The sequence below is a fragment of the Podarcis tiliguerta genome, assembly GCF_965153285.1.
Source record: "Podarcis tiliguerta genome assembly, chromosome: 5".
Lineage (NCBI taxonomy): Eukaryota > Metazoa > Chordata > Lepidosauria > Squamata > Lacertidae > Podarcis > Podarcis tiliguerta.
This window is the reverse complement of record NC_139538.1, coordinates 79,185,875-79,212,831: the sequence shown is the minus strand read 5'-3', so window position 1 is coordinate 79,212,831 and position 26,957 is coordinate 79,185,875. Positions and strand designations below refer to the sequence as shown.

The 26,957-nt window shown below is 42.5% G+C and overlaps 1 protein-coding gene across 14 annotated transcripts in view; it reads left to right on the top strand.

The window, feature by feature from the left end:
* The window catches only part of ZMIZ1 (zinc finger MIZ-type containing 1), a 368,324-nt gene that overhangs the window by 210,145 nt on the left and 131,222 nt on the right, over positions 1-26,957 (top strand). For all 14 annotated transcript variants that reach the window (XM_083440354.1, XM_083440341.1, XM_083440353.1 and 11 more), the window contains one exon: positions 12,397-12,507. In XM_083440354.1, coding sequence (XP_083296480.1) covers positions 12,448-12,507 — 60 coding nt within the window. In that variant the 5' untranslated portion in view covers positions 12,397-12,447. The remainder of the gene's footprint in view (positions 1-12,396; positions 12,508-26,957) is intronic.

The window sequence follows — 26,957 nt, the reverse complement described above, 5'->3', positions numbered from 1 at the left end:
TGGGTGTGTGAGAGGGAGGGGGGAGTTGATGATATTGAAGTGAATAGGAAGCAAAGATTAAGCATTGGAATCTCTTGTGCCTTTGTATTGCTGAAAAGGTAGGTCTGTGGCTTGCCATGAGCAGACTAACAAGAAAAGTGGTATTAGCCATTTTATAGTAATAGTAATTTATAAAGCAGTTTTTGGAATGTTCAAGGAGTCAAGCCGTTTTTGGAATGTTCAAGGAGTGTCACATACATTATAAACTGAGTAATTCTTACAACAATCTTGTAAAGTAGGTCAGTGTTGCTGGTAAAATATTAAAGCGATAAATAACTACCTGACATTCAGAAGACATCTTAAGGCAGCCCTGTTCAGGGAAGTTTTTAATCTGTGATATTTTAGTGTATTTTTGGTTTCTATGGAAGCTGCCCAGAGTAGCTGGGGAAACACAGCCAGATGGGCGGGGTACAAATAATATATTATTATTATTATTATTATTATTATTATTATTATTATTATTATTATGTTGCTTGGTAAAATATTAATAAAAGGGTGTTGGTTTTCTCTTTTGAACCTTGCTTAGGTTTTAGACAGCAGCTTGTTGAATGAATGCCTATATAATTATAATTAATTGACACAAGCTTTAATCGATAGCAGATCAGATCATGAAGCTAATAGTTTCTCCTACCACTAGTTTCTGCTCTTGATATGTAACTTTTGTATCCAGATTCACTTGGACTAGCTTACCTCAATGCCAGTCTTAACCCACTTGACATGTCACCAGAATGTGTTTTGTGCACTGACACAGCCAGGCATGACCATGCCTCTCGTCCTGTGCATTTGTAATGTTTTAGATTCTGCATGGCAGCTGGTTAACCAAAACTGATCATGTGGCCATGAGCAGATATTCTACAATCCCACATCCTGGCTTTGATCTAATGAGGGACTGCTTGCTTCAGGAGCAGCAGCTGGCACCTGGAAATGATGTCATGGCCTGCTGGGTGGCCACGAGCCAATCCAGAAGCAGCTAAATAGGCAGAAAGGTGGGAGGCAAGGAGAAGGAATAAAGTGGTTGGTAAACACCCCTAGAAGGGAAATATGAGTTGGCTGGGAGTGGACGGCTGGGCTCTCCTACATAGTGAGGAAAGAGCTGAGGCAGTATATCTGGATGATGCTATATAAGGGCTGCAGAACAGGAAGGAAGGAATAGCAACAGCTTGTGTAATTGGACCATGCCAGTAAGTTTACTGTTCTGCATGATACTTACGTGGTCATTTACTCGGGGAGGGGGAGCAGTGATGTCAGGCGACCAGAACACAGGCCAGCAAGGCAAGGTGGCGCTGTGGGTTAAACCACAGAGCCTAGGACTTGTTGATCAGAAGGTCAGCGGCTCGAATCCCTGCAACGGGGTGAGCTCCCGTTGCTTGGTCCCTGGTCCTGCCAACCTAGCAGTTTGAAAGCACGTCAAAGTGCAAGTAGATAAATAGGTACCACTCTGGCGGGAAGGTAAATGGTGTTTCCGTGCACTGCTCTGGTTTGCCAGAAGTGGCTTAGTCATGCTGGCCACATGACCCAGAAACTGTACGCTGGCTCCCTCGGCCAGTAAAGCGAGATGAGCGCCGCAACCCCAGAGTCGGCCACGACTGGACCTAATGGTCAGGGGTCCCTTTACCTTTACCTTTATAAAATCTGAAGTCACAGTTTCACTTGCACAGTTTCACAAATGGTGAGAGACGGAGATTTCACATTTGAACCATTCAGTAAGGTTTCGACGCTTTCACTGCCGAGGCCTGGCTATGATTCCAGGTCAGGGAACACTTCTTTGAGCTGCACAGGTAGCTCAGTTGGTTAGAGCGAGATGTGAATAACGCCAAGGTCATTAGTTTGATTTCCATATGGGCCAACTGCATATTCCTGCATTGCAGGGGGTTGGACTAGATGACCCTCAGTGTCCCTTCCAACTCTGATTCAATGATTTCTTTTGCAGCTTTTTTGTGTATAATATTTTCTATGTGCTTATGTGCATGTGATTGATAGGTGTGAGGCTATTACTGCTTGGTTGCATCAGCTTTACTATAGAGCCTGGCCACGTTAGATGGAGTTGGCTTGTGTGGGAAAATACGCTGCAGGGAGAATAGAGGGGCCCCTGAGAATAGAAAAGCAGGCTGTTTCAGTCTGGACAATTCAACTAGGTTGTCTGGATAAGCATCCTTGAGTAATGTTTTAAATTCAATCTCAAAATAGATTAAACCATAGTGAAGAAGAGAGTATGTATGTGCTGAAAGTGTGCTATTAAAAACCCAAGCAGGAAAAAACAAAAATGAGTACTACTTTTATTAGAATGATTTACATGCATTGTGTATTCAGAGTTTACTGAATTCTTCCTTAGGATATTAAGCAAAGGAGGAGATTTTGTGAGTGGGAGTATTTTAAGGCGCATGGTGGTAGGCCTATTCTAAGCGGGTGATGGAGGCAGTTCCTTGCAGTCTAAAACTGTACCTTGTGAAAAAGAACTTGTGATTACACAAAAGCATGCTGGGACAGAGGAGTGATGGAGGCTCCTCCTTTGTAAATGAAGAAATAGTACTTTCAGAATCTTTGGCACTAAGATTTCTTGGTTTCTATTCCAAGGGGCCAAATGGCTTACTTATTTTTGACCTATTGGACAGTTTCAGGGTTGCAGCTGTAGAATGTATGTGGTAAATTGTATGTTTACAGGTATTTAATCTGTAGTATCAATGCCCTTCTTATAATTTGTTGGGGGAAAATATGTTGGGCAATTTCAGTTTAATGTTTTATGTGTAAACAGAAAAATGTGTGGCTGGGTGTAAATGAGGTACTGTCAAATATTTGCATTTTTCTCAGCTGTTACAATCTCATCTTACAAAACCTGACACAAATCACTTCCTGCACTAATTTGCTTATTTTCTTCTGCTTAGAGCAGAGAAATGGTTTCCCTTCATTTTCTGTTGAAGCTTCAAATCAGCATGCCATTTATCTATTTATATACTGCTTTTCAGGTGGCCCTCAGTTTATCAAAAAAACTATTGAAACAATGAGTATCAATGACAATTATACAATTTTTAAAAAGGCAAGCAAGGGAAAGAGACCCCTTTTTGAAAGCCTGTTTCTGCTTCTTCCCTCTCCTCAGGAAAAAATGGTTCCTCAGATGCCCCTGTGGTGGCAGTTGTTGATTTTAATGGGTCTATCCTGAGTAAAACTTAGTTGAATACCACCCCATGTTAGCAAGAGTGGGAAAGTCTTTTACCTGAGCTCATTGAGAGACACTGCTTTTAGTCTCCCTCCCTCTTCCCCATCTGCTGTGTCATTGGAAAACATGGTTAAGGGAAAGATAAGGTTGCCAGGCAAAAACAACAAAAGAGGGTATGGTTAGACTTACTCTGACTATACTTACGTGTGTGTGGACTTGGACATTTCTGTGGTGGCCCCAACAATTATGTAGTGCCCCTATCAAAGAAGGTTGTTCCTCTTAAAACAAGCATTTTATCATGCTTTGGGGAAATCTTTTTTAAAAAATTGTATTACAGATGTGCTGTCTGGCTTTGTCACAAGAAAGGTGGAATATAAACTCAGGGGAGTTAGAAATCAGCCATGTTCATTTCTCCTGCTCCCAAATTGCAATATTACAAATTCTAATACCTGGCAGCCCCAATGAAAGCTTGAAAAACAGCCATTGTGACAGTTCTTGGGTAAGCCTCACATGGAGGTGGCAGTCCATACAACTGAGCTGTGAGCCTGCAGGCAGTACCCACATAAGTTGCTGGGGTTTATTTTTATTTTTTACACCTCACTTCCACCTTTAATTTTATGTCAGTCTCTCTCGCTGTTACAAGATACTGGGTTCCGATGCCCTGTCTGCTCTCCATTATCAATAACAAATGGACCTATATTTTTTCCTTTCTTTTTTGCATGTTGAGAGGTTAGAGGTAAACTCGAAAAACCCATCCATCTAAGCAGGGCAATTTCTTGAAATGAGGATCTTTTGCTTTTAGTACATATGAAAGCCATCCATTTTAATTCTGCAGGGCAGAGGTGAGAAACACTGGCATAAGACAGGAGTCAAAGCTTTATTGCACCAGCGAATGACCAGCATGCAAGGACTGAAAGCCACGATACACTTGGTTGGAGATGCAGCATTGCTCTGTCCCTGTGAAAAATCCGTCGTGTGTGTGTGTGTGTGTGTGTGTGTGTGTAATATTTTCATTCCTTCTTCCTAGCATAGGTCACATCACAGGCCTGCCTGCTCCGCACAGCCAACCTCGCCACCTTTTTGCTTTTGTAATCAGACTGCAGATGTGCTTGATGATTGAACAATTTCTGCGCACCGCCGCTCCTGCTCCCAGCGGAGTCCAGCAGGCTCGCTTATGCAAGCTGTCATCTCTTCTTTTTTTCAAAGCTTATGGGGTTGTGCCACCGTTGTGGCGGAGGCTGGGGGGGGGTGGGAGTTCGTATCTAATAGACATGTATGGGGGAGGAAAAGAATTAGAAAGCACAGGGCTGCAGAAAGGCTTTTCACAGCCCAGCATGACCGCCCTCACTCACAGCTCAAGCCACCATAAATTAAATAAATCCATTCCCACCCCTCGCTGAGACTGCGTGCGGGCAGACACACACACAGACACACACACACAACCCGCTTGCTTGCTCTCGGAGACCAAAGATGATAGAAAGTCTTCTGGGGATTATTGCCCATTTGTAGAGTGACAATGGAAAGCCGCATCGCACAAATATCTATTCTCCGGCTCCTGGCATGACAAGTCCTTCCTTTGCCTTGCATCTGGTCCCTTTTTAATAGCCCCAAGCCAGCCACGGTAGCTATTTAGTTGCTTGTGGTAAATAAAGCTTTATTAAAACCGACTTCCTCTCCCCCTCAAGTGTTTAATGATTAAAATGACCTTTCACCTGACATTTTCATGCTGCTTATTTTGTTTCTGAAGTACCATTTCTACTAAGGGAATAAACCAGTTGTTGTGGGTGGATTTTTAAATCTCTGGCAGCCCCACAACTTTTGAAGCGAAATGGTATTCCAAGTGCATCCGGGGGGGGGGGGGCGGATCTTAACTTAAAGGAAGTGTTTTTTGATGTATTAACTATTCATGTCATCCAATCACCTTCTTGACACACTCAGACATGCACAGTGCACACATAGGTGTGGTGATCTTCAGTTTTGGAACAACTTGTGTGTGTGCCTGTTTTATGTTTTACTTATGATCTTCCCATACACCCTGAGATCATAGCACATGCCTTCTGTAAAGCAAGACAATTGAAACAAAGCGGTAATACATACTGGTACATTTAAAGGTAAAAATGAAGCCCAGTTTATTTTTAACCAGTTCATGTTTGCCCAGATTTAAAGAGATTTGTTTTGTCTTTAATTTGATGCTTAGGTAAACCTCTCATAGGCATTAAGAGTTTCTGAACTAGGGAGCAGACATTGTGTGGAAGTACTCCCTGAGTTTACAGAAGAGAGATGACACTTTTTATCCTTACTCATTCCTCAGGCCAGGTGGGATACAAAATGGCTTTACAAAACTCACTTTGCTCCAGGTGGTTTACCTGAATGCAGAGAGAGTTACAGCCTAGCAGTTCTTAAGGGTTGTGGTAACTTTTGTCTGAGCCAGGGGTCAGCAAACTTTTTCAGCAGGTGGCCGATCCACTGTCCCTCTTACCTTGGGGGGGGGGGCAGACTATATTTTGAAAATAATAATGAACGAATTCCTATGCCCCACAAATAACCCAGAGATGCATTTTAAATAAAAGGACACATTCTACTCATGTAAAAATATGATGACTCCCGGACCGTCCGTGGGCTGGATTGAGAAGGCGATTGGGCCTTAGTTTGCCTACCCATGCTTGATCCTTTCCCATGACTTTTTATATCCTAAACCACACACTACAAGAACTTAGCCTCCCATCCCCAACATTCAGGAGCTTTCCCCATTTTTTCACCTGAGTCCAAGCAGGGTAGTCATGTCCTCCAGCTCATTTTCTCTGAACTGCAGCTGTGGAAATCTGCCTCCATTACTTGGCTTTTCTCTGATAACTCACCTAGGAACCTCTTTTTAGTAGGCACTTGGTACAGTTGAAGCCCCTCCTGGTATTGGTTGGCCTGTGAAAGCCCAAAACACACTACCCTTTTGATCAAAGTACCTGAGAGGTACAGGCAGGTGTCCAATTATGACAAATATTTTTATTGTGTACAAGTGGCTAAACATATTTTTGACATTTTTTACCTAATAGCTTTTAAAAACCTTTTTCGTGCAAAGCATGAATAATTTTTAATGCCCTCTGTGTTTTGTGCTTGCGTGGAAATAAGTTGCTTCCCTAGATCCACATTTTACCCAATTGCATACTCTTTGTCTTCCATTCTTATTGCTTGTGCCTATGGAAAGCAGTTTTAATATTGCAGCAGATTTAACCCCCAGTTTCTAGGGCAGACAGGTATATTGATAGTATTTGAATGCAATATTAAAAGATACTGTGATATCAATCATGGCTAAAATCAGTGACATTAAATAGTCGTAACCTGTCATCTTTCCCTGTCTTTTGCTTTTGGTCCAGATTTTAATATTTGCTGTTACCCCTGAATTATTCCACCTCCCTCCTTGTTGCTATTTGTGCTGCATTGGCCCAGCAAATGTATATTAAGCTGTACAAGTTGTCGGGATCTGCGTGGTATTTAGTCTTGACATTAGAACAGCATTTGATCAAACGGCACTTCCCGCCACATCTCCAAAGGCAGGCTTTTTTGAGCATAGCTGTCATGGAGTATGACTGCTACTCCTTAGCTCTCTATTTGCTAGCGCCAGAGGTGTGAAAGATGGCAGCGAATGGGGAGATAGTTAATCAATAACCACAAGGTCAGACAGACAGTGTCAGTTTTAGTGCTCCCTGTTAGGAAGCAGAGGCAGAGGATTTGTAGGGACTTGTAAAGGCTTAAAAGAAACACAAGGCAGTGCTATGTGAAAGGAGAATGGAAACTCGCTCGTCTTCAGTAGAGAAGGGAGACCTCTGCCGGCTTACTTGGGAAAGAAACTCTTTCCTGCCCAGGGGACATGGTAAGCAAAGGCGTAAACCCCTAAAGCCCTCTAAATGTCAACAAGCTTTTCGTGCACTTTTTATATATAAATTAATATGTCTCTCTTGACAAATGCTACATACCTGTATTATACTATTGGTATATACCTGTGTTATACTTACACACACACACACACACACACACACATTTCTATGTAATATGTGGTGTGGGGGGTTTGTGTGTGTCTTTCACTATGAAACCAAAATAATGCATGCATTTTCTTTCTAAATAAAGCTTTTGGAAGCCGATCAAAACAAATCATCTGTGATGTGTGTATCAGTGGGGATGATTCATGGTTGCTCAGAGTAGAATTTTTATAAGCCCCTGATAGGTATTCATTTATACAATATTAAATTAACTTGGGAGCAAAATAGAATGCGCATAGGAAGAAACATACGACTTCCTTTCAAAATTTACTTTCTTAATTAAGATTTTCATATTTGATATTTGTGCATTAAGCTCATGAGTAAGCGTTTAATTTTTGACCTTAGGTGCACAAGTTGTTGGCAAGGTTGAAGTTTCAACAAAAAGAACAAGTTTCAAAATTGAAACGTAATATTTATTTGCTATTAAAAGCAAGCTGCTCCAAGAAAGTACACTGTGTATTATTGTGAGCTCTATATTGTGCTGATGAAGAGAAATGTTTAAGGAGGAATTCAACATAGCACTAGGCAGATCACCAGTGCCAGCTTTCTACCTTTCTGCCTTTTCCTCCCCTCGCATGCTGTTCCAAGGGTTATCCTGACCCCTTGAGCCAAATTGGAGGACACAGTAGGGGGCAGCCCTGTTGTATTAGCAGATGTTCTTGTGCAGGCTTCCACTGGTGGGGCTTGTTATTTAACGCCACCCCCTTAATTTTTTAATTAAAGACCTATTTGCCCAAACCCACCACTTAAATTCACATTTTTTCAAATCCGCACATTTAAAAAGCAAAGATGGGTTTAATATAGTGAAAATCCTTCTGTGTCTTATGTACACATAAGATGCAAGCCTTGCAGGCCTTGGAGGAATGGCACTTCAAATGTATTAGTTGTTCTTAACCCCCCCATATACATGTCTGTAGTTAACTCCACCCCCTAACTTGAACCAGCTCTTATCTGATTATATAACTGATCAATTAGTTAAGGTAGTCCCCTCCCATCCTGTTTGTAGCCTAGCTCAGTGCTTAATCAAAGCTACTCAATAGATAGCAATCATCTGCCTTTGCGAACACCTCTCAGCATATAGAGAAATAGAGCAAATTATTCATTTTTGTCTGACGGATGAAACTTCACCATCTGTCTGTAGGCATAGATTTTTGTGCTGTTTATTGTTTCCTTTTGCTCACTACCAGGTAGCAAGAAGAGGGAGCAGATATTGCAAAGCTACGTGCACTGGGGGTGGGGTGGGTGGGGAGAACAGCTCTCAGTTCTTTACCTTGTGACCCTTCCTGGGGCTACTTCAGAGATCATGCTTGCCACTGATTTGTACACTTTTCTCACATACACCCTCTGGGTCTGATCATGATATTGCATTGCATTTGTACAGATATTAACAATATTTAAGATCTAGCCCCTAATCCATCATTAAATCAGGGAGAACCTTTCCATTCTCCTCTCCTTTCTGCACATCTGCCTTTAAAAAATGAGTTTTCATTGTAGCCTTTACCAGCAAAGAACTAGGCTACATGTTAACATTTATCATCTAGAGGATGTTGTTGGGTGTAATGTACATGGCATGGTACTTTGGTAGGGAATACACTGTAATAACTCTGCAGACTGCCATGGCATTTAGAACAAATTCTAGACCTGCATACAAAGGTGTCTGACTCAGCTTTTCAGAGCTCGCATTTCCACCTCAACCTGCCTACTTAACAGCATCTTTGCAGCTGCCACAGAACCACTGAAGAGTATTCTGTTGCAGAGTATTCTGGAAAGAAAGATGCAGACCTTGGCAAGTTGCTTAATTTCCCCCTTAACTCCTTCCTATCAGTCATTCACACATTAAGAAAATGGGATGGGTGGGTCTCATTCCTACACACTTCAAATGCCCTGGGATGAGACATGCCCCCATCACCATCTCAGAAAGAAGTAATCCTCCATCACAAGTTTGAGAAAAATTTCCCTGGAGCCTTGTCCAAATAAGAGTCTAAGTATTCCCCTCTCCTAGTGCTAGAAGACCAGCTTGTTTATGCTTGTGCTAGGACAATTTACATAATGCACTTTTTAAATGCCTTAAAGTCAGGAGTGGGGAACCTGCAGCCCTCCCAGATGTTGCTAGACTCCAACTCCCATCAGCCCCAGCCAGCCTGGCAAGGAATTATGGGAGTTGGAGTCCAGCAGCTTCTAGAGAGCCGCAGGCTCCCCAGCTCTGCTTTATTTTGCATTCATTATTATATTGTTTATTTAAATTGTTACCTGTCCCAAGTCCTTGGGGTTGGGTGGAAGAGAACCAACTTTAGTAATACAGTGGTACCTCGGGTTACAGACACTTCAGGTTACATATGCTTCAGCTTACAGACTCCGCTAACCCAGAAATAGTACCTCGGGTTAAGAACTTTGCTTCAGGATGAGAACAGAAATCATGCTCCAGCGGCAGCAGGATGCCCCATTAGCTAAAGTGGTGCTTCAGGTTAAGAACAGTTTCAGGTTAAGAACGGACCTCCAGAACGAATTAAGTTCTTAACCCGAGGTACCACTGTAATGATTTGTTATACCCAGACATTTCATTGAGGTTTAGCTATTTATTTACACTGCTGTTGCAGTGGCTGCTCTTACTAACCATGGAATTGGGTTTCAGGTGTTGCCCTCTCCAAATTGCTTCCCACTATACCAGCAAGATCAAACCACTCTGTAATTTTTGTTCCCAGTCTTTCTATTTGCCTATTACTACTAAGTGCAAGCCATTTTCCTCACGTATGCTAGATCTCCCTGCTGCTTTGTGGGCCCCCTAATCTGCCAGCAGGAGTTGCTTGATAATATTGGCTGACAGCATGGAAGTGGGGTATATCTCACTGCTGGAGAAAACAAGGCTTTCGCCAAGTGATTTCTATGTTTTGACCAGATCTTTTAAATAATTTTAAGCTAATCACTGAATAATGTAGCAAGGTGGTTAAACCAAATGGTCACAGAAAGAAGAGTTGGGTGGAAGTGGAGAGAGACAGAGACATTTCTCACAAAATCAGGGTTGGAGCCATTTTGCTCCCTAATGTCCCATTGCCTGATCAAGACCTCCTCTTTGACTCTCACTCTTGCAGTAGACTAGGAGGGAAAGAAAAGCCTTTTAAGGTGGGAAGATCTGTTTAGATAATGTTAGCTGGGCTGAGATCTGACAGGGGTCAGAATAGACCAGGGGTCAGCCGTGGGCCAGTCCACCACCCCTCAGAGCATGTGGCGGGCTGGACTATATTTTTTTTTGGGGGGTGAACAAATTCCTATGCCCCACAAATAACCCAGAGATGCATTTTAAATAAAAGGGCACATTCTACTCATGTAAAAACACACTGATTCCCAGATTGTCCGTGGGCCGGATTGAGAAGGCGATTGGGCCGCATTCAGCCCTTGGGCCTTAGGTTGCCTACCCCCTGGAATAGACTCACTGAGGTTTGATTCCAACTGCATTTTGGATGGAGGGATTGGTTGGAAGTATGGGAGAATCACTGCTACAGTGTTTGGCAGAGCTTGAGGGACCTTTGATGCTGCTCCCCTTTCAGTTACCCAATTTAAAAACTCCTACATGAACCAATTGATGCCATGTGTAAATGTGATCTATATTTTAGGGGACGTTGTTGTTTTTAACAGCATGGGCTCTATTTTTATTTATATATCTCCTATCCCCTATGAACGAATTGTAGTATTTAAAATGGATCATTGCTGAAATGGTGTCGTGTCTGGGTTAATTTATCGTGTAAGTAAATACTTCTGCTTTGCACTCAAATATTAAATTTTTGAGGTGCTTTGAGGGTTCTGCAAATGAACAGGTGCACGTGTAGGCCATAGACTAATAGAATTGAGTTGGAAGGGATCCTGAAGGTTATCCAGTTCACCCCCTTCAATGCAGGAATCTCAACTAAAGCATGACAGATGGCCATCCAGCCTCTGCTTGAAAACCTCCAGAGTCGAAGAGTTCACAACCTCCTGAAGAAGTCTACTTCACTGTCGGAAATTTTTTACTGTCAAAGTTCTTCCTAGTATTTAGTGGGAATCTCCTTTCTTGTAACTTTAAGCCATTGGTTTGTGTCCTACCTTCAGCAGTAGGAGAAAACAAGCTTGCTCCATCTTTCATATGATATTCTTTAAGCCAAGTTGTGCTTTATATACGCCACAATGAATGTCTGAAATTTGGGGGATGTCATCAACAGTTTTTGAGAATGTCTGAAAGTATGCACTGGTAACATTGGCAATCAAAACGTACACAAATAGGAGAAATTGCTATTTTCGCATTGCTGAAATTCATCCGGGATTGTCCATATTCACCACATTTGGGACTATTTATCTATAGGTCTGTTGCAAGAGACTGTGTTTATCTGTAGGTCGCACCAAGTATTCCACCCAGGTATATTTGTGCTAGCTCTAATATGTCATTTGGTTCCTAGCCATTTAACACATCTCTTTCCTAGTGTGTTATGCTGAAACTTTGCTTCGGCAACCTTTGGTATAGGAACCTGGCATTTTGTGGAGGGTGGGGAAGGGTCATAGCTAAGTGGTGGAGCATCTGTTTTGCATACAGAAAACCTCTCAAGCTCAAGCTGAAAGAAACCCCTGGGAGCTGCTACCAGTCAGTGTAGCGGCAATACTAATAGGCCAATAGCAGATTCCTCTGTGTGTCTGGGGGCGGGGGGGTAGTTTGCACACAGCATCAACGTAAATTTACAACTGAAGTTTGTTGTATGTTGTGATGTTAGTATCCATCCCAGGTGCCTGCAGAAAGCATTTTGTGGTGACATTTATGTCAGACACCCTAATTCCCTCTCCCCTCCCTGCTGCTGAACCAACAGCTGGATTTGAAGCAGGAAGAAGAGGAGGAGTCTTTGGGATAGAGTTGATGGCACTGACATGATGGGAATATTGGTGGAAGGGATCTAGTATAGAGTGTCTCTAGGTTTGTAGCTAGCCACCCCTGAATTATGTGACTTTGGGATGTCATTGTTACTTGTTGGAATGAAAAGGCATTGCTTTCAAGAGGGCATCCATCCTCCCTTTAAATAGAAAAAACTACCACAAAGGGTACACATCTGCTGTGTAGTATTCAGCATCTCGTTCGTTTTAGTGTTGCCAGGACTGTATTTTACTTTTTGTCGTCTTAATGATCTTTCTTGTTCTTTTTATATCTTGCAGCTTGAGGGATTTTAATGGCTTTCAGGTAGAATCCAAGTGGAGACAATCAAAATGAATTCTATGGACAGGCACATACAGCAGACCAACGATCGGCTGCAGTGCATAAAACAGGTAAGCCAAAGACATGTCATTAGACAAACCTGACGGTTGAAAGCACCCATAACATTGCATGTCAGCCTGTGCTCTTCATGGCGTTTGTGTTGTAACAGACCTTATTTCACTACTGCACTGCTTCTTGATCTTGAAACTCCATTAAAGCTGAACACTACCTCATCCTTTTGTGAACATTTTCTAATCATTTAAGTTATTTCTCAAGTGGGGGATGGAAATGTTAATATATATTGTCTTGCCATTTTCTGACACAGACAATGGGCATCTTTATATTTTATTACAGGCTTTTTAATATATAAATAGTATTCATTTCACATTCTGCTATTCCTCCAAGGGCCTTGGGGCATCGTGGATGTCTCCACCACTCACAACAGCTCTGTAAGCTAAGAAATGGTGACTGGTGTGAGGTCACTTTAAGTGAGCTGAGTGGTGATTTGAACTCTGGCTTCAGTGGTGTCGGATGTTGTCTACCACACCATGCCAGTGTTGGACTATTGTAAGCATAAAAAATGTTTCCAGATGAGCAATGGACATGCACCAGTGCATATGTGTTACTGCATCTAGTCATGGTGCCCCAACAAATGTGCACCACATGTTCCTGAGTGTGATCAAAACCAAAAGCGGTTAAGAGCAGCTGTGAAAGGATACCTTCAGACTGGGGAATGGGAAACAAAATGGTAAATATGGTTCAATTTAAATGTGTTTAAAGTGAGGCGCACTGGAGCAAAAATTTCTAATATTGTATATGCACTGGTGAGGTGTAAATTGGTGGCATAACTAACCAGGAAAGAGATCTTAAGACTGGAGGTGGATAGCTCACTGAAAATACTGAGATCCATGGGGATTGTTAGGAAAGGGAATGGAAATGAAATGGAAAACTAACTTATCAGAATGCCTTTATCCATGTTGCAGCCACATTTGAAATATCTTACAGTTTTGGTTTACCCATTTCAAAAAGACAATATAGATCTGGAAAAGGGTGGATTAAATGACCAAATTGTTAGGATGCACTCCCTGAAGGAAAATGTTTAGAGGGAGTTTCAATTAGAAAGAAGGTGCCTGGAGGCATGATAGAGGTTCATAAAACTATGCTTGGTGTAGAAACATGGAACACAGAGAGGTTTTTCTCCCTGTGTCCTAATCCTAGGATTTGGGGTCATTCTGTGAAATTGAGCCTTGCGTTCTCATGTTCCTCTCTTTTGTCTTGAAAGTTTGGATTCACTGTCCTGTATGTTCAAATCTACGCCATTGTCCTCTATGTGCAAGTCTACTTCCCCCCTTTACTTAAACATGTTTAAAAGTATTTTCCTAAAAAGATGTGTGAAATTTTGCTTAGTACCATGGGTAGAAGCTAAGAAGAGGCAAATTTTGCTTTTGCTTCCAGTTGCTACACATTTTGTAGACTTGTTGGCAGCAGTTACTGCTCCAAGGAGGCAGACAGCCCACCGTGGCCCCCTCACCCCCACCCTGCAAGAAGGGTATAAATGATGTTCTGTGTTCTGCTTGAAGTGAGTCAGGTTACAGCAGAGGGTCAAGGCAGGTTTCTTTCTTTTTAGCTCAGACTATGTTCTGGCACACAGACAGCACATTTGCTGTAATGTTTTTAGACTCCCTTTAGAACTGTGTAACTTCTCTCCCTTTCAGTTCAAGAGGGAAAGAACCCCAATTAGACAGAATATAAGGGTAGGTTCAGAACAGAAAGCACAACAATTAGAAATATGACATTATTTGCCCTTATAAAAATCTTATAGAAAACCTGAGGCAGTTACCTTGCATTGTCTGCCTGTAGGGACACATGGGACTGCCCTATGAAAACAAGGTTGTCCTGTATTCAATTTGTGGCATTTTTGTTCTTGCTCTATGGCACCTTGCTCAGGCACCTTGCTACCTGAGAGAAAGTACTACTTGAGTTTCTTTTATGCCAAGCTTTCTAGGGTGTTTTGAGGCTGCTGCTCCCCAAATTTCTAGACATTGTAGGGTGTTTTGAGGTTCCAAGAATGGTGTCTAAGCCAAAAAACCTCTGGCTTAAATTTCACGTCAGCCATACTAGGCAATTGTAAGCTCTGACGGCCTCCACCCCTTCATCTCTTATTCAAGAATAGTAATTTTGATGATAATAAAAGTTTACAGGAAGGTATAAGGATTACTGAGTGCAGCGTGTTCAACACTTAGGAAAAGTGTGTATGTGTGTGTGTATCACGTTGACATTTGAAATAGGATGATATGTTGTTTTTAAAATTATACACACACTTTATAACAACAACATATTACCCTATTTCAAATGTCAGTGTGATGCATGATTACAGTTGGATGCCTCCCTGCTAGAAATAACTAGATGTTCTCTGTTACCAGGAGCCTTTTTCTGAGAGAACCTAGACTCTTGTTTCATGTTATATTAGGAGGTGTTAGGCAACATCTCAGCAATCCATACTGTATCACTCAGTTGATCCAACTTAGTGAATGTGTTCACACGTAACCTTAAACCGTAGTTTAGTGTTACATGTGCAAGTAGAAAGGAGCCCAGGCAAAGTGCTGGGCTCATGTGCTCCTACCCCACCTCCTTCCACAAAACTGGGAGAAGGAATAAACTATGATTCACTTTTGCTTTCAGTGAATCATGGCTTGTTGTTACAAGAAAATTAGGAATTGTGATTTAACATAAATTCTGCTTAAGTACAAAACAAGCTACATAAAAACCAGGGGTTATAATCATGGCCCTGTTGTACTACAGAGAGGGAGTTATGCGCTCGCTGTTGAGAGCACATTTGGAGGTGGCACAACAATACAGTTCTATGACTAATGTTGGAAACAGCCAGGAGGATGCACTCTGAAAGTTTGGTTCACACAGATCTGGGAGGTTGCTCTGCCTGAAGGATTGATACATCAAGTTCGATGGGCAAGGCCTCAGGGGAAAGAAGATATATTTCTGGAGAGTTGGTTTCCATTTTTCACATATATAAATGGGCAGTAAGGAGAGGCTCAGAGGTCTTTTTGGAGGGATATATTAAACCAAGAGCTTGATTTCTGACTTAAGATCTTTGTAACTGACAATGCAAAAAGACAAAACAAAGCAGAATTTGTTTTAAACCAGGATCCATGGTTTGCATGTCACAACAAGCCAAGCATCTTTGAAAATGAAACTGATCTTTGTTCATATGGGAAAGGGTGAGTGGGAGCACTTAAACATAAAGATTTGTTCAGTTTCCCTCACATTATGAAACTCTGCTAGTTCTAGCAAGTAGTTTGGCCTTTCACTCTTTTTTTAAATTTACCAAGCATATATCAAGTCTTGAATTGAACAATATACAACCTGTGCAGTTTCACACTCCCATCCCATCCTGTACTTGGCTGCAGTCTACAGGATTGTCTTAAAATATCACAAATCACAGTATTCATCAAGGGAAAAAATAGGGACTCGGTCCATTCAAACAGACACATTTATGTCCTGTTGATTTCAGTGGGAAATTTAGATCAAGGGGATTTTAAAATGTGCTTCATTTTGACCAGACCATATGCATAATTTATCTCTTTTGTTGCAAAGTTACATTTATAAATGTATTTGGAAAAATGTGAAATATTTAGAAACAATGAAAGCAACGAGGATCTAGATTTCATTGTGTCCTGCTTTTGTGAGTTTGTGGTCCGTATATCAATATTTTTCCATGACTGTTGAGCATTCCCATTTCCGCCTCGGCCCCCCACATCCGAGTGTAAAAATGTTTGAGTTAGACTGTTGTTACATGTTCACTATGTAAAACTAGGCGTAACATAAAACATGCAAATTGTACATAATTAAATTAAGGGCTGTTGCTGCAGCCCTCTGGCATATGTGTTGCCACAGATGCTGCCTATGTTATGGAACATGGCACTTACCCATGCCCTTAATGACAGACTGTTTCACATGTATTGTTTCGGTCTGAAGTGTACAGTCAACTTTAGACGCAGTCAAATCTGATTCCGTTTCACTGGTGCTTTTAGGCATGGAGTGGTGTCACTAATCTCAGTGTCAATATCCACCCACGCTTTAAAGCAAAGGCATCAATGCTGAAGCAGTCAGATGTCTTGTACGTTGTTTCGCTCTCTTCTAAAATATCCCAGCGTCTGTCTAGCTTTGTGCGACCTCTTTAACAAATTCTTTGTCTCCTTTCCCCGTCTGGCTGACTCTTGGAATGTGCTTCTCCAACAGTAAGAGTATGTTCAGGGGAAAGCTGCACTGATAACAGCCAGCCATTCTTGGCTTCTCGGGCAAATCACAGGCATTCGACTGACATTCCAACCATGGTTGAATCTCCCATCCTGGTGGGCTGCCCTCTTTGGCTCCGGCAGTTGATGAGCAATGTGAAGATAATGACTAAAGAAAACTTCTTTAGTATTCACATTTGCTAGGTAGAGTTGGGTGGCCTTCTGAACAATATGTTGAGTCTCAGCCTATGCACCCACCCATATATGAGCTGTTTATTTAAGGTGATATTTCTGCCTTCTGGATTAAGTGTATAGATTACTTTTTTAAAAATCATATCTCAGGTAATAAAAAACCATCTTGCTCAGAGGCAAGAGGAAAGACAGACCAAGGAGTTAGAACAAACAATGACTGAGGATTTAGCTGCCCTTGGAAATGACAGTTTAGTGCCATATTTTGTGTTTTGTCTTGTTACTGGCTAATTTGAATCTGTGTCTAAGCTCAGTACTATGAGGTTTAGCATCAGTAAGCTACGACTTCTGAGCCAGGCTGATGGCCATTGGCTCACCCTATGTCCTAAACCCTTGGCCTACCTGGCAGCAAGTCAGCGTGCCACATCCAAAGTTCAGTCCACACAAGTGAAGTCCAAAGGTCAGGAAACGAGTTTCAGGGTCAATCCAAGTAGTCAAGGCCAAGGTCCAGCAGTCAGGATACAGTCCAGAGTCAAACCGGAGCACAGTTCCATAGCAATCCAGGAGCATCAAGGCCAAAAGCCCTCAATATGGGCAGTTGAGTAGACACAGCACCTCAGCTCTGCTGCCCTTTTTTTTACTTTGCACACTGATTGCAGCACCTGGGCTTGATGAGGCATGTGACCCTCACCTGTTCTAAGCCTACTCCAACTGAGAAATCACACACCTGCTCCCAGGGCTAGTGAGCCTTACTTGGCCAGCTAGTGAGCTTGGCTGTGGGCCCTTGCCTGCCTCAGCTCCTGGAGTATCCCTCCTGCTGCTCCCTGTGCCTCAGAGCCCACCATGTTTGTGGAGACAGAAGCCCCTCTGGCTCTGATGATGAGTCCTGCTGCTCTGGTTCCTGTGCACCCCGTGAGTACTTCCCGCACCAACCTCTCCCTCCCCATTCTCAGCTTGCCCCAGTTTGTCCCAGTCCCAGCTATACCTCTTGCCAGGCTCCTCTTCTGCCTCCCAGTTGTCCTGCCGGTTCATGACACCCTAGCATTCTGTGACCTGGAAGCCTGAAAATTTCTTTATTGAGAAGCTGCTTTCTTAACTCTAGGCCTTTGCAATTCATAATCATCTAAGCCAGGCAAGGCCAAACTTGGCCCTCCAGCTGTTTTAGGACTAGAACTCCCATCACCCCTAACTTAACAGCACCAGTGGTCAGGGATGATGGGAATTGTAGTCCCAAAACAGCTCGAGGGCCAAGTTTTGCCATGCCTGATCTAAGCCAAACTCAGCTCTCCATTGCGTATGGCAGCTCATATCTCTCTCCCCGCCCTACCCGCGTTTCTTTTTTCCTGACTGTCTTGAATTGCAAAAATGTGACCGGGCACAGGGTTGCCAAGCACTTGGATGCCCAGAATACATTGCTAGTCTAAAGTCATGCAAACCTGTCCTGAACAGTCCTCAAAAAAATTATTTAATCTGCTTTGATGCCCTCTGACGCGTTCACAGTTTGCTAATTTAAAGTGAGCAACTTCACTCAAGGGAGACAAGAAAGAAGCCTTTTAGTGATTAAGAATGGTTCCTGAGCCTGTTTGTTGATGTATCTCATTTATTCTATCTCTGCAACTTTTAAGTTGTTAAGTTACTTCCTTTCCTTTTTAGTTATCAGAATGTGCAAAAAGCATTTTTAGCATTGCGTTCTAGAGAAAAAAGAATTTACTATTAAAAGTCAGAAGAGTTTTTATTAACTGTGGTATGGAAGTCAAGCTGTTTCTATCAGGCCCTTTTCAAGTTGGTGGGTGGAACACCCATGTTGTTTTTGAACAATGCATGGTGGTCTTTATAGGAAAAACTTAGTCTGTGTGACATAATAGAGCATTTCCTCTTGAGCAGGTTAGAGCTTAGCTGCCAGAAACCTTGCCTCATGCTTGCTGCTCTGGGATATTGGTTTCTAACTGACAGAGAAGCTGATATGGCATGGCCCCCTCCCCCCCACTGAAATACACAGAAACCCGAAGAATTAACTAGCGCTATTTCGCAGGGGCAGGCAGGGGGTTGGGTACTTCCTGTTTGGATAAACTACTTACAGAAAAAACCGTAAAGGAGAGGTTCTGCTGCTAGTCAACAATATTTTCCCCTCCGCTCTGACTTGATTGCTCTGAGATGGTTGATTACATTGCTGGCTGTGGCCTTTTGCTCCTTTTCCTGGAAATGTGAGTTTGGTTTTCCCTCTGAACGGACCATCTCTGTTTTTATTTGCAAGCTGTCAGTAAGAAAAGGTATGGCTCCCAAGAAGAGAGATGGTAGGGCTTATCAGCATCACGAACCATATGGAACTTTGAAAGTTCCTTCGAGTCCAAAGTTGTTCCCCCAACTGCGAGAGCAGGTGGAAAATGCACCCAGGACCAGGCCTCTGTTGGCAACTGACCATCTATCCATGGGCTCCCTAGCGCAAGCAGGCAACGAGGAACAGGAGAGTCTGCATGCAATCTACGTTTTGGAGGAGAGCCTTGGGCAGGTAGGCTTTGCTGCGTGGTTTTTTTTTTCTTTAAAAAATCTAGACTGAAGAGGAGAGGAGGATGTGGAGCTATGTTAGAAAGAGTCTGTATTCAGTAATTATCCACGTTTCCCATGAGGAAGAATGGAATTGGTGGGTAGCTTCAATGGTGATGTGGAGATATTGTTAGAGATTTTAAAGATTTAACTGGGTGTGTTACTTCAGGTTTGGAGGAGAGGTAGAGTAAAGTGGCAAAGACACCAGTGGTACTGGTTGGAGATAAGATTCACTACAAGAACTGTCCTTTTCCAGCTGGTGTTTGGTGTTTAATTTCATCCGTTCCTTTATTTGATTTTGTATGTGCATTGGCACTGGCAATAAAACATTTTGGTTGTTTTATGGCTCTGCCTTTTAACTTAGCGTTTGTCAGGAAAGCTTTCAAAGACACACATGATAGGAAGCTAGATGAGAATTTTGCTGTCTCAGTCAAGAGCAGAACAATCACATGAAACTTCAGACTCTACCCAGCCCAGTGCCATCTAGTGACTAAGCCAAATAATGACACTATCCACACTTCATCTTGTCTTGGTTGCTGTTACATTTTTTGATGTTTTATCTCCAGTTAAGTTGCATTGCATGCATAATGCAGCAAGGTGGTGTGCAGTTAAGTCAATAGAACTAAATACATTTCAAATGCCTCCTGTTGTACTCTGCGCTTGCTGGAATACTGTTTATGCTTAACAATAACAAAATATATTCATTTGAGAAATAGTCACAGGCAGTTTGAAGTGCTTTCTGCAGGAGGGGTAAAAATGCCTTGTGTGCTAAGTGGTACCCTTTATCTAACAAGCACAGAGGGTTGACCCCAGAGGCAAGTAGGGAACCGAGTATATGTCATCCATAGTTACCCCAATTGAATTCTTATTTCATTACATTCTAGATCTTCCTTTCAATTTCTGCACTTGTTTAATTCTCTAGGGTTTTTTCTTTTTCTTTTTTAATGCAAATAAATTATCTTGAAGTAGCTGCACACAGAGCAGGAGCTGATAGCCTTTATCCAGCCCACCAAGGATTTTTTATGCAAACCATCAAGAACCCACCAAATTTTGACAGTGGTGGCAAAAAGAAATATAAAGGAGCCATAGTGCTGGGGTAGCCCTGATGCAATGCAAACCATCCCTCCCTAGTCCTCCGATTGATCATTTGATGAACTCAGAGGGGTAATAATCCCCCCTCCTCAATGACTCTGTTTAGATCAACTGAGGAGGGGGCTGTGTACACACTAAAGTGTAGGGTGGTCACATTCACAGCTAGCATGATGCCCTGGTTTGATAACTCCCCTGGTTCCCCTCAAAAAAGAGTTCATGGTTCAAGCCAAAGTGACCATAAATGAGCCCATTTTCCACTGCCCCAAAGAAGGACCATTCAGACCAATTTTTCTCAGCTTTGTGTGTGCTTAGGTTGAATCATATTGAAGCCAGAAAGGAGTGTTCAGGTAACATGCTAACAATCTATTTGTGTGATAGAGACCTTATTTAGTTGTGTCTTTGTTCAGATTATATCATACCCTATCCCAGGGACCCAGCTCTGCTAAAACTGTAGTCCAATGTAGAAGGACACACAAATCTAGACCAGTGGTCTGTAAGCATTGTTCTCAAATTGCTGGGGAGGGGGAAATGAGAGAGAAGTGGGATTTGAAGGATTATTGTGAGCCACAGCTGCTGTTCTTAGCCATGATGCAGCATTGTCTTTTTTTAACAGGTGGAGTGGGGGGGGGTTCTATTATCAGTTTCTTTTTTGAACCATAAAGAATCCACTTGCCTAAAGAAGATATTTGTCAACCTTGGGCAGTTCAGGTTGGTATGTGGTACTCAGTGGCATAGCGTGGGTTGTCAGCACCCGGGGCAAGGCAAGTAATTTGCACCCCCTAACCCGTGGATTTGTGCCCCCTAACCCTAACCCCCAGATGTTGCGCCCGGTGCGGCCGGCCCCCCCTGCTACGCCACTGGTGGTACTGAAGAAAAATGTTGATGAGCAGGGACAAGTGAGACTCAGTCTCATTCATATATTTCCAAATATCTGTTGTTAGAATCATGGTGGCAGTTTGTCATATAATTCCTTCCTTGCTTCACTGTAATAATGTCGTAATGCAGTAGTGACCAGTTTGTCTGCTCAGGATTGGTTTCCCCTCCTCCTGTAATTTAATTTAATTTAATTTTAATCACGCTCTAATTTTTGCTATTCTTACTGCGTCCTCAGACTTGTACCTATTCTGTGACTGATCAAACCGTCTTGCAATGCATCTTTTTTCTGTAAGGAGCTGTGCATTCTGCTGCTGAAGAGGAACTGTCACAGGTCTCCAGAATCTAAATTTGCTTCAACTTCATGACTAGACTATTGCAGCGGAGCTGCTTGACTTCTTCAACACTTTTGGGATCTCACATAGTACCTAATTAATTTGCTTTTGCTCAGCTCAGTATCATCTGTGGGAGAGGCTTTCAGACTTTTAACTTCACTGAATATCCCCCTCTTTGGTTGCATTTGCACATCATGGCAAGCCAAACGGACTTGGCACAAATGTGCTGGCTCCTGAGGTGGAAATTGCATCCACTTTGCTCCTCCCAGGACTTTTTAGCATAGCACTGCATCCAGCATAAGGTTTGGCCTCTCCTCTTTAACCATGATCTGTATCCAAGGTTTGTGCTACAGATTGAGGTTAAGGAGGAGAAACTTTAACCATGTGTTCTGGGTTCAGATGGCATGCTAAGCCAAAACATCTTGACTTAGCTGCTGTCCCACAGTGAGATAAAAAGCCTGCAAAGGAGCAAAGTGGGTGTGAGCTTCTCACTGGGTCACTGCACATTTACACTGTGGAGGTAAGCCATACCTTGGCTTACCAGTGATGTGTGAACCTGGCCAGCAGTCTTCTCTGCCAACCCCCACCTCACACATTGCAGATGCTCCTGTGTAGAGCCAACTTCTAGGTGCACTGTTCATTATGGTTTCTGCTGGGCTTCACAGTTGCACTGCATAAACTAAGAGTGCAGCCTAGAACAAATTTACGACTGCACATCCCAGGATAGTGTCATTATTTCCATGTTTAATGGAAGGCTCTAGTCATTGAGAGCTTCTACCATCTCCTGAGCAAAAGCAGAAAGACTGAGCCCAAGGTATCCATTTATTCAATGCCTGGGCATCCTGATTTGAGTATATAGGCTGCAGCCCCTATGGACTATTTTTCTTAGGCATAAGCCCCATTAAATTGAGCGTGCTTCCCTTTTATAGGATTGAGCTAAATGTATCAAATACTGGGTATCATGCCCCTTTCAAAACCCATACCCATTCTTCTGCCAACCTCCATTTGATCACAGATAAACTTCTATTTGATCACACATACTCTCACACTTATAGAGGAAATATTCAGGGTCTGCATGGGTTTAACTTGAAATAAAATAGCAAAATACAATGTTTTGAGAAGGCTTGCTTCAGATATTGCATTGTAGGCCATGCTTGATCTTTTGCTTGCAACAAGCTTCATAGAGGATTGTGTCATAAATGTGTGTAATATGTTTTGTGGTGGTATCCCAATAGTTAAGGTAGATAGATTGCATTACAGGGTGTGTTACATCTTTCCTACCTTCTTTTAAAAAGGGTCTAGGGGTCAAAATGTTGTTCAAACATAATACAAAGAATTGTGTCCTGAACATCCATATCAAAAATGTTTTCCAGTATCTCAGCCTGCTGTCCCATTTTAGTTCCGTAGTAGCCAGGGAAATTAATGTCAGGGAGTGAGGAAGGGAAAGACTTTGTGAATGAACTGTTTCCTGTGCATACAATGGAAGGGGGTTGAGATCACAGTACTATGATTGCTAACACAGCTTCTTAATGTCTGGGGCTTTGGACTAATAAAAAGCTACATTAAGAATTACAGTGAGTGATTTGCAAGCCCTTTATGGATTTCTTTTGGTCCAGAGAAAACCATTATATTCACATCTAACATTTTATTTGACTCTCTCTCAGACCCACACTTTGTCTCTCTCTCACACACACGAAATTCATGATCAGATGCTCACTAGCAATGGTGGCTGAATCGCAGCTGCTTTGACATTAAAGGTAAAGGTAAAGGGACCCCTGACCATTAGGTCCAGTCCTGACCGACTTTGGGGTTGCGGCGCTCATCTCGCTTTACTGGCCGAGGGAGCTGGTGTACAGCTTCTGGGTCATGTGGCCAGCATGACTAAGCCGCTTCTGGCGAACCAGAGCAGCGCACGGAAATGCCGTTTACCTTCCCGCCAGAGTGGTACCTATTTATCTACTTGCACTTTGACTTGCTTTCAAACTGCTAGGTTGGCAGGAGCTGGGACCGAGCAATGGGAGCTCACCCCGTCGCGGGTATTCGAACCACCGACCTTCTGATCGGCAAGTCCTAGGCTCTGTGGTTTAACCCACAGTGCCACCCAAGTCCCTTTGACATTATTTTCAGCCAAATCCTAGATGTGCATTATTTGGAAGTAAGCTCCATTGCTTACTCTCAAGGAAGTTTGCATAGGATTGCAGCTTAAAGGCATATCCATTATCACGGTTACACTTTTATCAATCCCCACACCCAAGGAAATCCTTTGGAAAGATGCTACGTTGTGATGTAAAGTAATAGAGAATGGGAATAGCAGACACCAGTCATCAGACACTCAGAAGAGTTTTGTTAATGTTGCTGCCAGGCAGTGGCAAAAATACAGTTTAAAAGAAACAAACTACTTCCCTCCATTTGTGTGTGTGGGGGGGGGTGACTTTTAGACACTGAGACTCAATGCCAGGATTTTTTGAAAGGTTGACGCTGATTGGTAGCAATTGCTTTTTTCTTTCTGAGTGGTTTGTATGTGTGAATTTGAGGTGTCATTCAAGTAGTTTTGGGGAGAGGCTGCCACCCACTGCTTTCCTAATGGTTGACTGTGTATGTAATTTTATTACTCGACTGGTTCCTTCATACATTACAATTATTATTCGTTTTATTTTATCTTACCTTATTTTATATTATATTTATACCCCACCCATTTGGCTTGGTTGCCCCAACCACTCAGGGCAGCTTCCAACACATATAAAAACACAATACAGTGGTGCCTCGCAAGACGAAAAGAATCCGTTCTGCGAGTCTTTTCGTCTTGCGGTTTTTTCATGTTGCGAAGCAAGCCCATTAGCGCTATTAGCGCTATTGACAGTTTAAGGGCTATTAACGGCTATTAAAGGCTTAAGGGATTAGCGGTTTTGCTGCTAAAAGGCTTTTAGCAGCTTAGCGCTTCAGAAAAAGGGGTTTGGGAGCGGAAAAAAAACCTCAAAATTTTTCGTCAATTTTCGTCTTGCGAAGCAAGCCCATAGGGAAATTTGTCTTGCGAAGCGCCTCTGAAGATGGAAAACCCTTTCGTCTTGCGGGTTTTCCGTCTTGCAAGGCATTCGTCTTGCGGGGCACCACTGTAAAACATCAAACATTAAGCATTTCCTGGAAGAAGGCTGCCTTCAGATGTCTTCTAAAAATTGTGTAGTTCTTTATCTCCTTGACATCTGATGGGAGGGCATTCCATGGCAGTGTTGGGGCTGCTTCTCTGTGGCATCTTCTTATGAACACCCCAGTAATATTGCAAGCATGTGTGTGGCTCCAGCCTCACAGGTCCTTTCTACCAGATCATCAGCCCTCATGATTGGCCCCACCCATGTGTTTTGGGATTCCTAAGTAGTACCGTGGCAGCAGAGGGAAAAAACCCTCAGAAAGCAGCTTCCATGCCACTGCAGCAATATATGAAGGGGCCCTAGGCGACCCTTGATTGACGTAAATGCAAACGCACTCATTCAGCACCCACATCATTAGTTGTGTTGCTGTTTAGCAGTTCAATTAAAGCAAGAAGCAGAGCAGATGTAACTGGGCAAAACAAACAGGCAGCTTGAGTCAGCCTTCATAATTTGGCACGGCATCCCATAAATAAATGCAGTAACTTGTTTAGCATAGTTAAGTAGTTTGCTACTCAAACAGGCCATATTTGCATGACATTCCTTTTGAGGAGCAGTTAAGATGTGGCAAATTAGCTCCATGTCTTCAGAGTCTGACATGTTTCAAAGAAAAGAAAAAAAAAACCCTGCCCCCAAATATGCATTATCCTATATTAAGATTCTGCACTTATTTCCTTCAGCAGCAAATCAAGCTAAGCAGAGAGCTTGCAGTGTGATTATTTTGTTCCATATTGTTGCTGTCATTCTTTTGTGCCTTGATAAGATAACTTGAGCCCTGAGTGCTCTTCATTTGAACTATTACTGCTCTTGTGCAGAATCTAAAACATATTGGCATGTGATACCATCTGTTTTGTCTTCTCTGCTTAAAGAAGTGTCTCTTGTCACACATCTCAAACTTCATTCTGCACTATAGGTAGGTTCTCTACCTACCTCTGTGATGCCCTTCAGATTTCAATCAGATTTCAATCTGCAAAAGTTCTATTTTTATTGGCTTCTTAAAACTCAGTGCATACATACATTTGAATTCAGTGTTTTAGGGCCTTGGTCTGTTGAAAGTGTTGTGCCATTGTGTTAATTCTTCTCTTTCCCTGCCCTTTCCAGTCTGGATGTTAGCCTGGATAGCTCAGTTGGTTACAGCATGGTGCTGATAACACCAAGGTTGCAGGTTCAATTCCCACATTGGGTAGCTACATTTTCCTGGGGTTGGACTAGATGATCCTCAGGGTCCCTTCCAACTCTACAATTCTATGATTCTAAGACATTTCAACACACTCCTGCAGTGTGCCCCGTTTGCCATCAGATCTGCTCTGCCTTGGAATGTAAGCTCACATGAGGCCACTGTAATTTCTTTGCTTTCTTTGGCTCTAGTCTCTCCGCAGCTCCTGTTGGGCTCCTGCTTCAAGCTTCATGTCTGTGCCTTGCTGAGTCATTTGTTTTCCTTTGTCTTGTTGCTCAGCCCCATGTCTCCCTGAATACTGTCTGGTCTGTTTGCCTGCTCCCTGGCTCTTTGCCTTTGCCTTTCTCCTGATCCAGCCAAGTCATCTGCATCCTGGCTTCCTACCCCCAGCCCCAACTATGCACAACAGCGAAAGATGCTGCGTGTTGAAGCTTGCTCTGCCAAGGAGTCCACCTTGGGGTAGGGATATTAATGAAGGTTTTCCAACTACAGTGCAGTAAGAGAGAAGTCACCCCTTTGACTGATTTTTTTTTTTTAAAGTACTATACAGTACTTTAGAGGAGCTGTAGCGCTGCTAGTCTTGTGGGGTGTTGCAGGCAATAGCCTCACTTTCAGCGAAGTATGGTTTGCAGAAAAAAGTGAATCAGAAAGTTTTCCAGAAAGTATTCTGCTACCCTAAATTGATGGAGATTTGATTTAGCATGTTTATTCGATTTACATTTAGTAAGCGCAACTAAAAACACCTGAAAGGATTTCCCAGAAGTATTTGAACAGAATTACTTGATTAGGAAAAAAAGAATCAATAAAGTGTAGTTAGTGTGGTTTAAATGTTCAGTTTTCCACTTGGAAAATCATGTTAAGCGTTTTAAGGCATGACAACTGTTACATTTAGATTTATGAAAAAAAGACATTAAG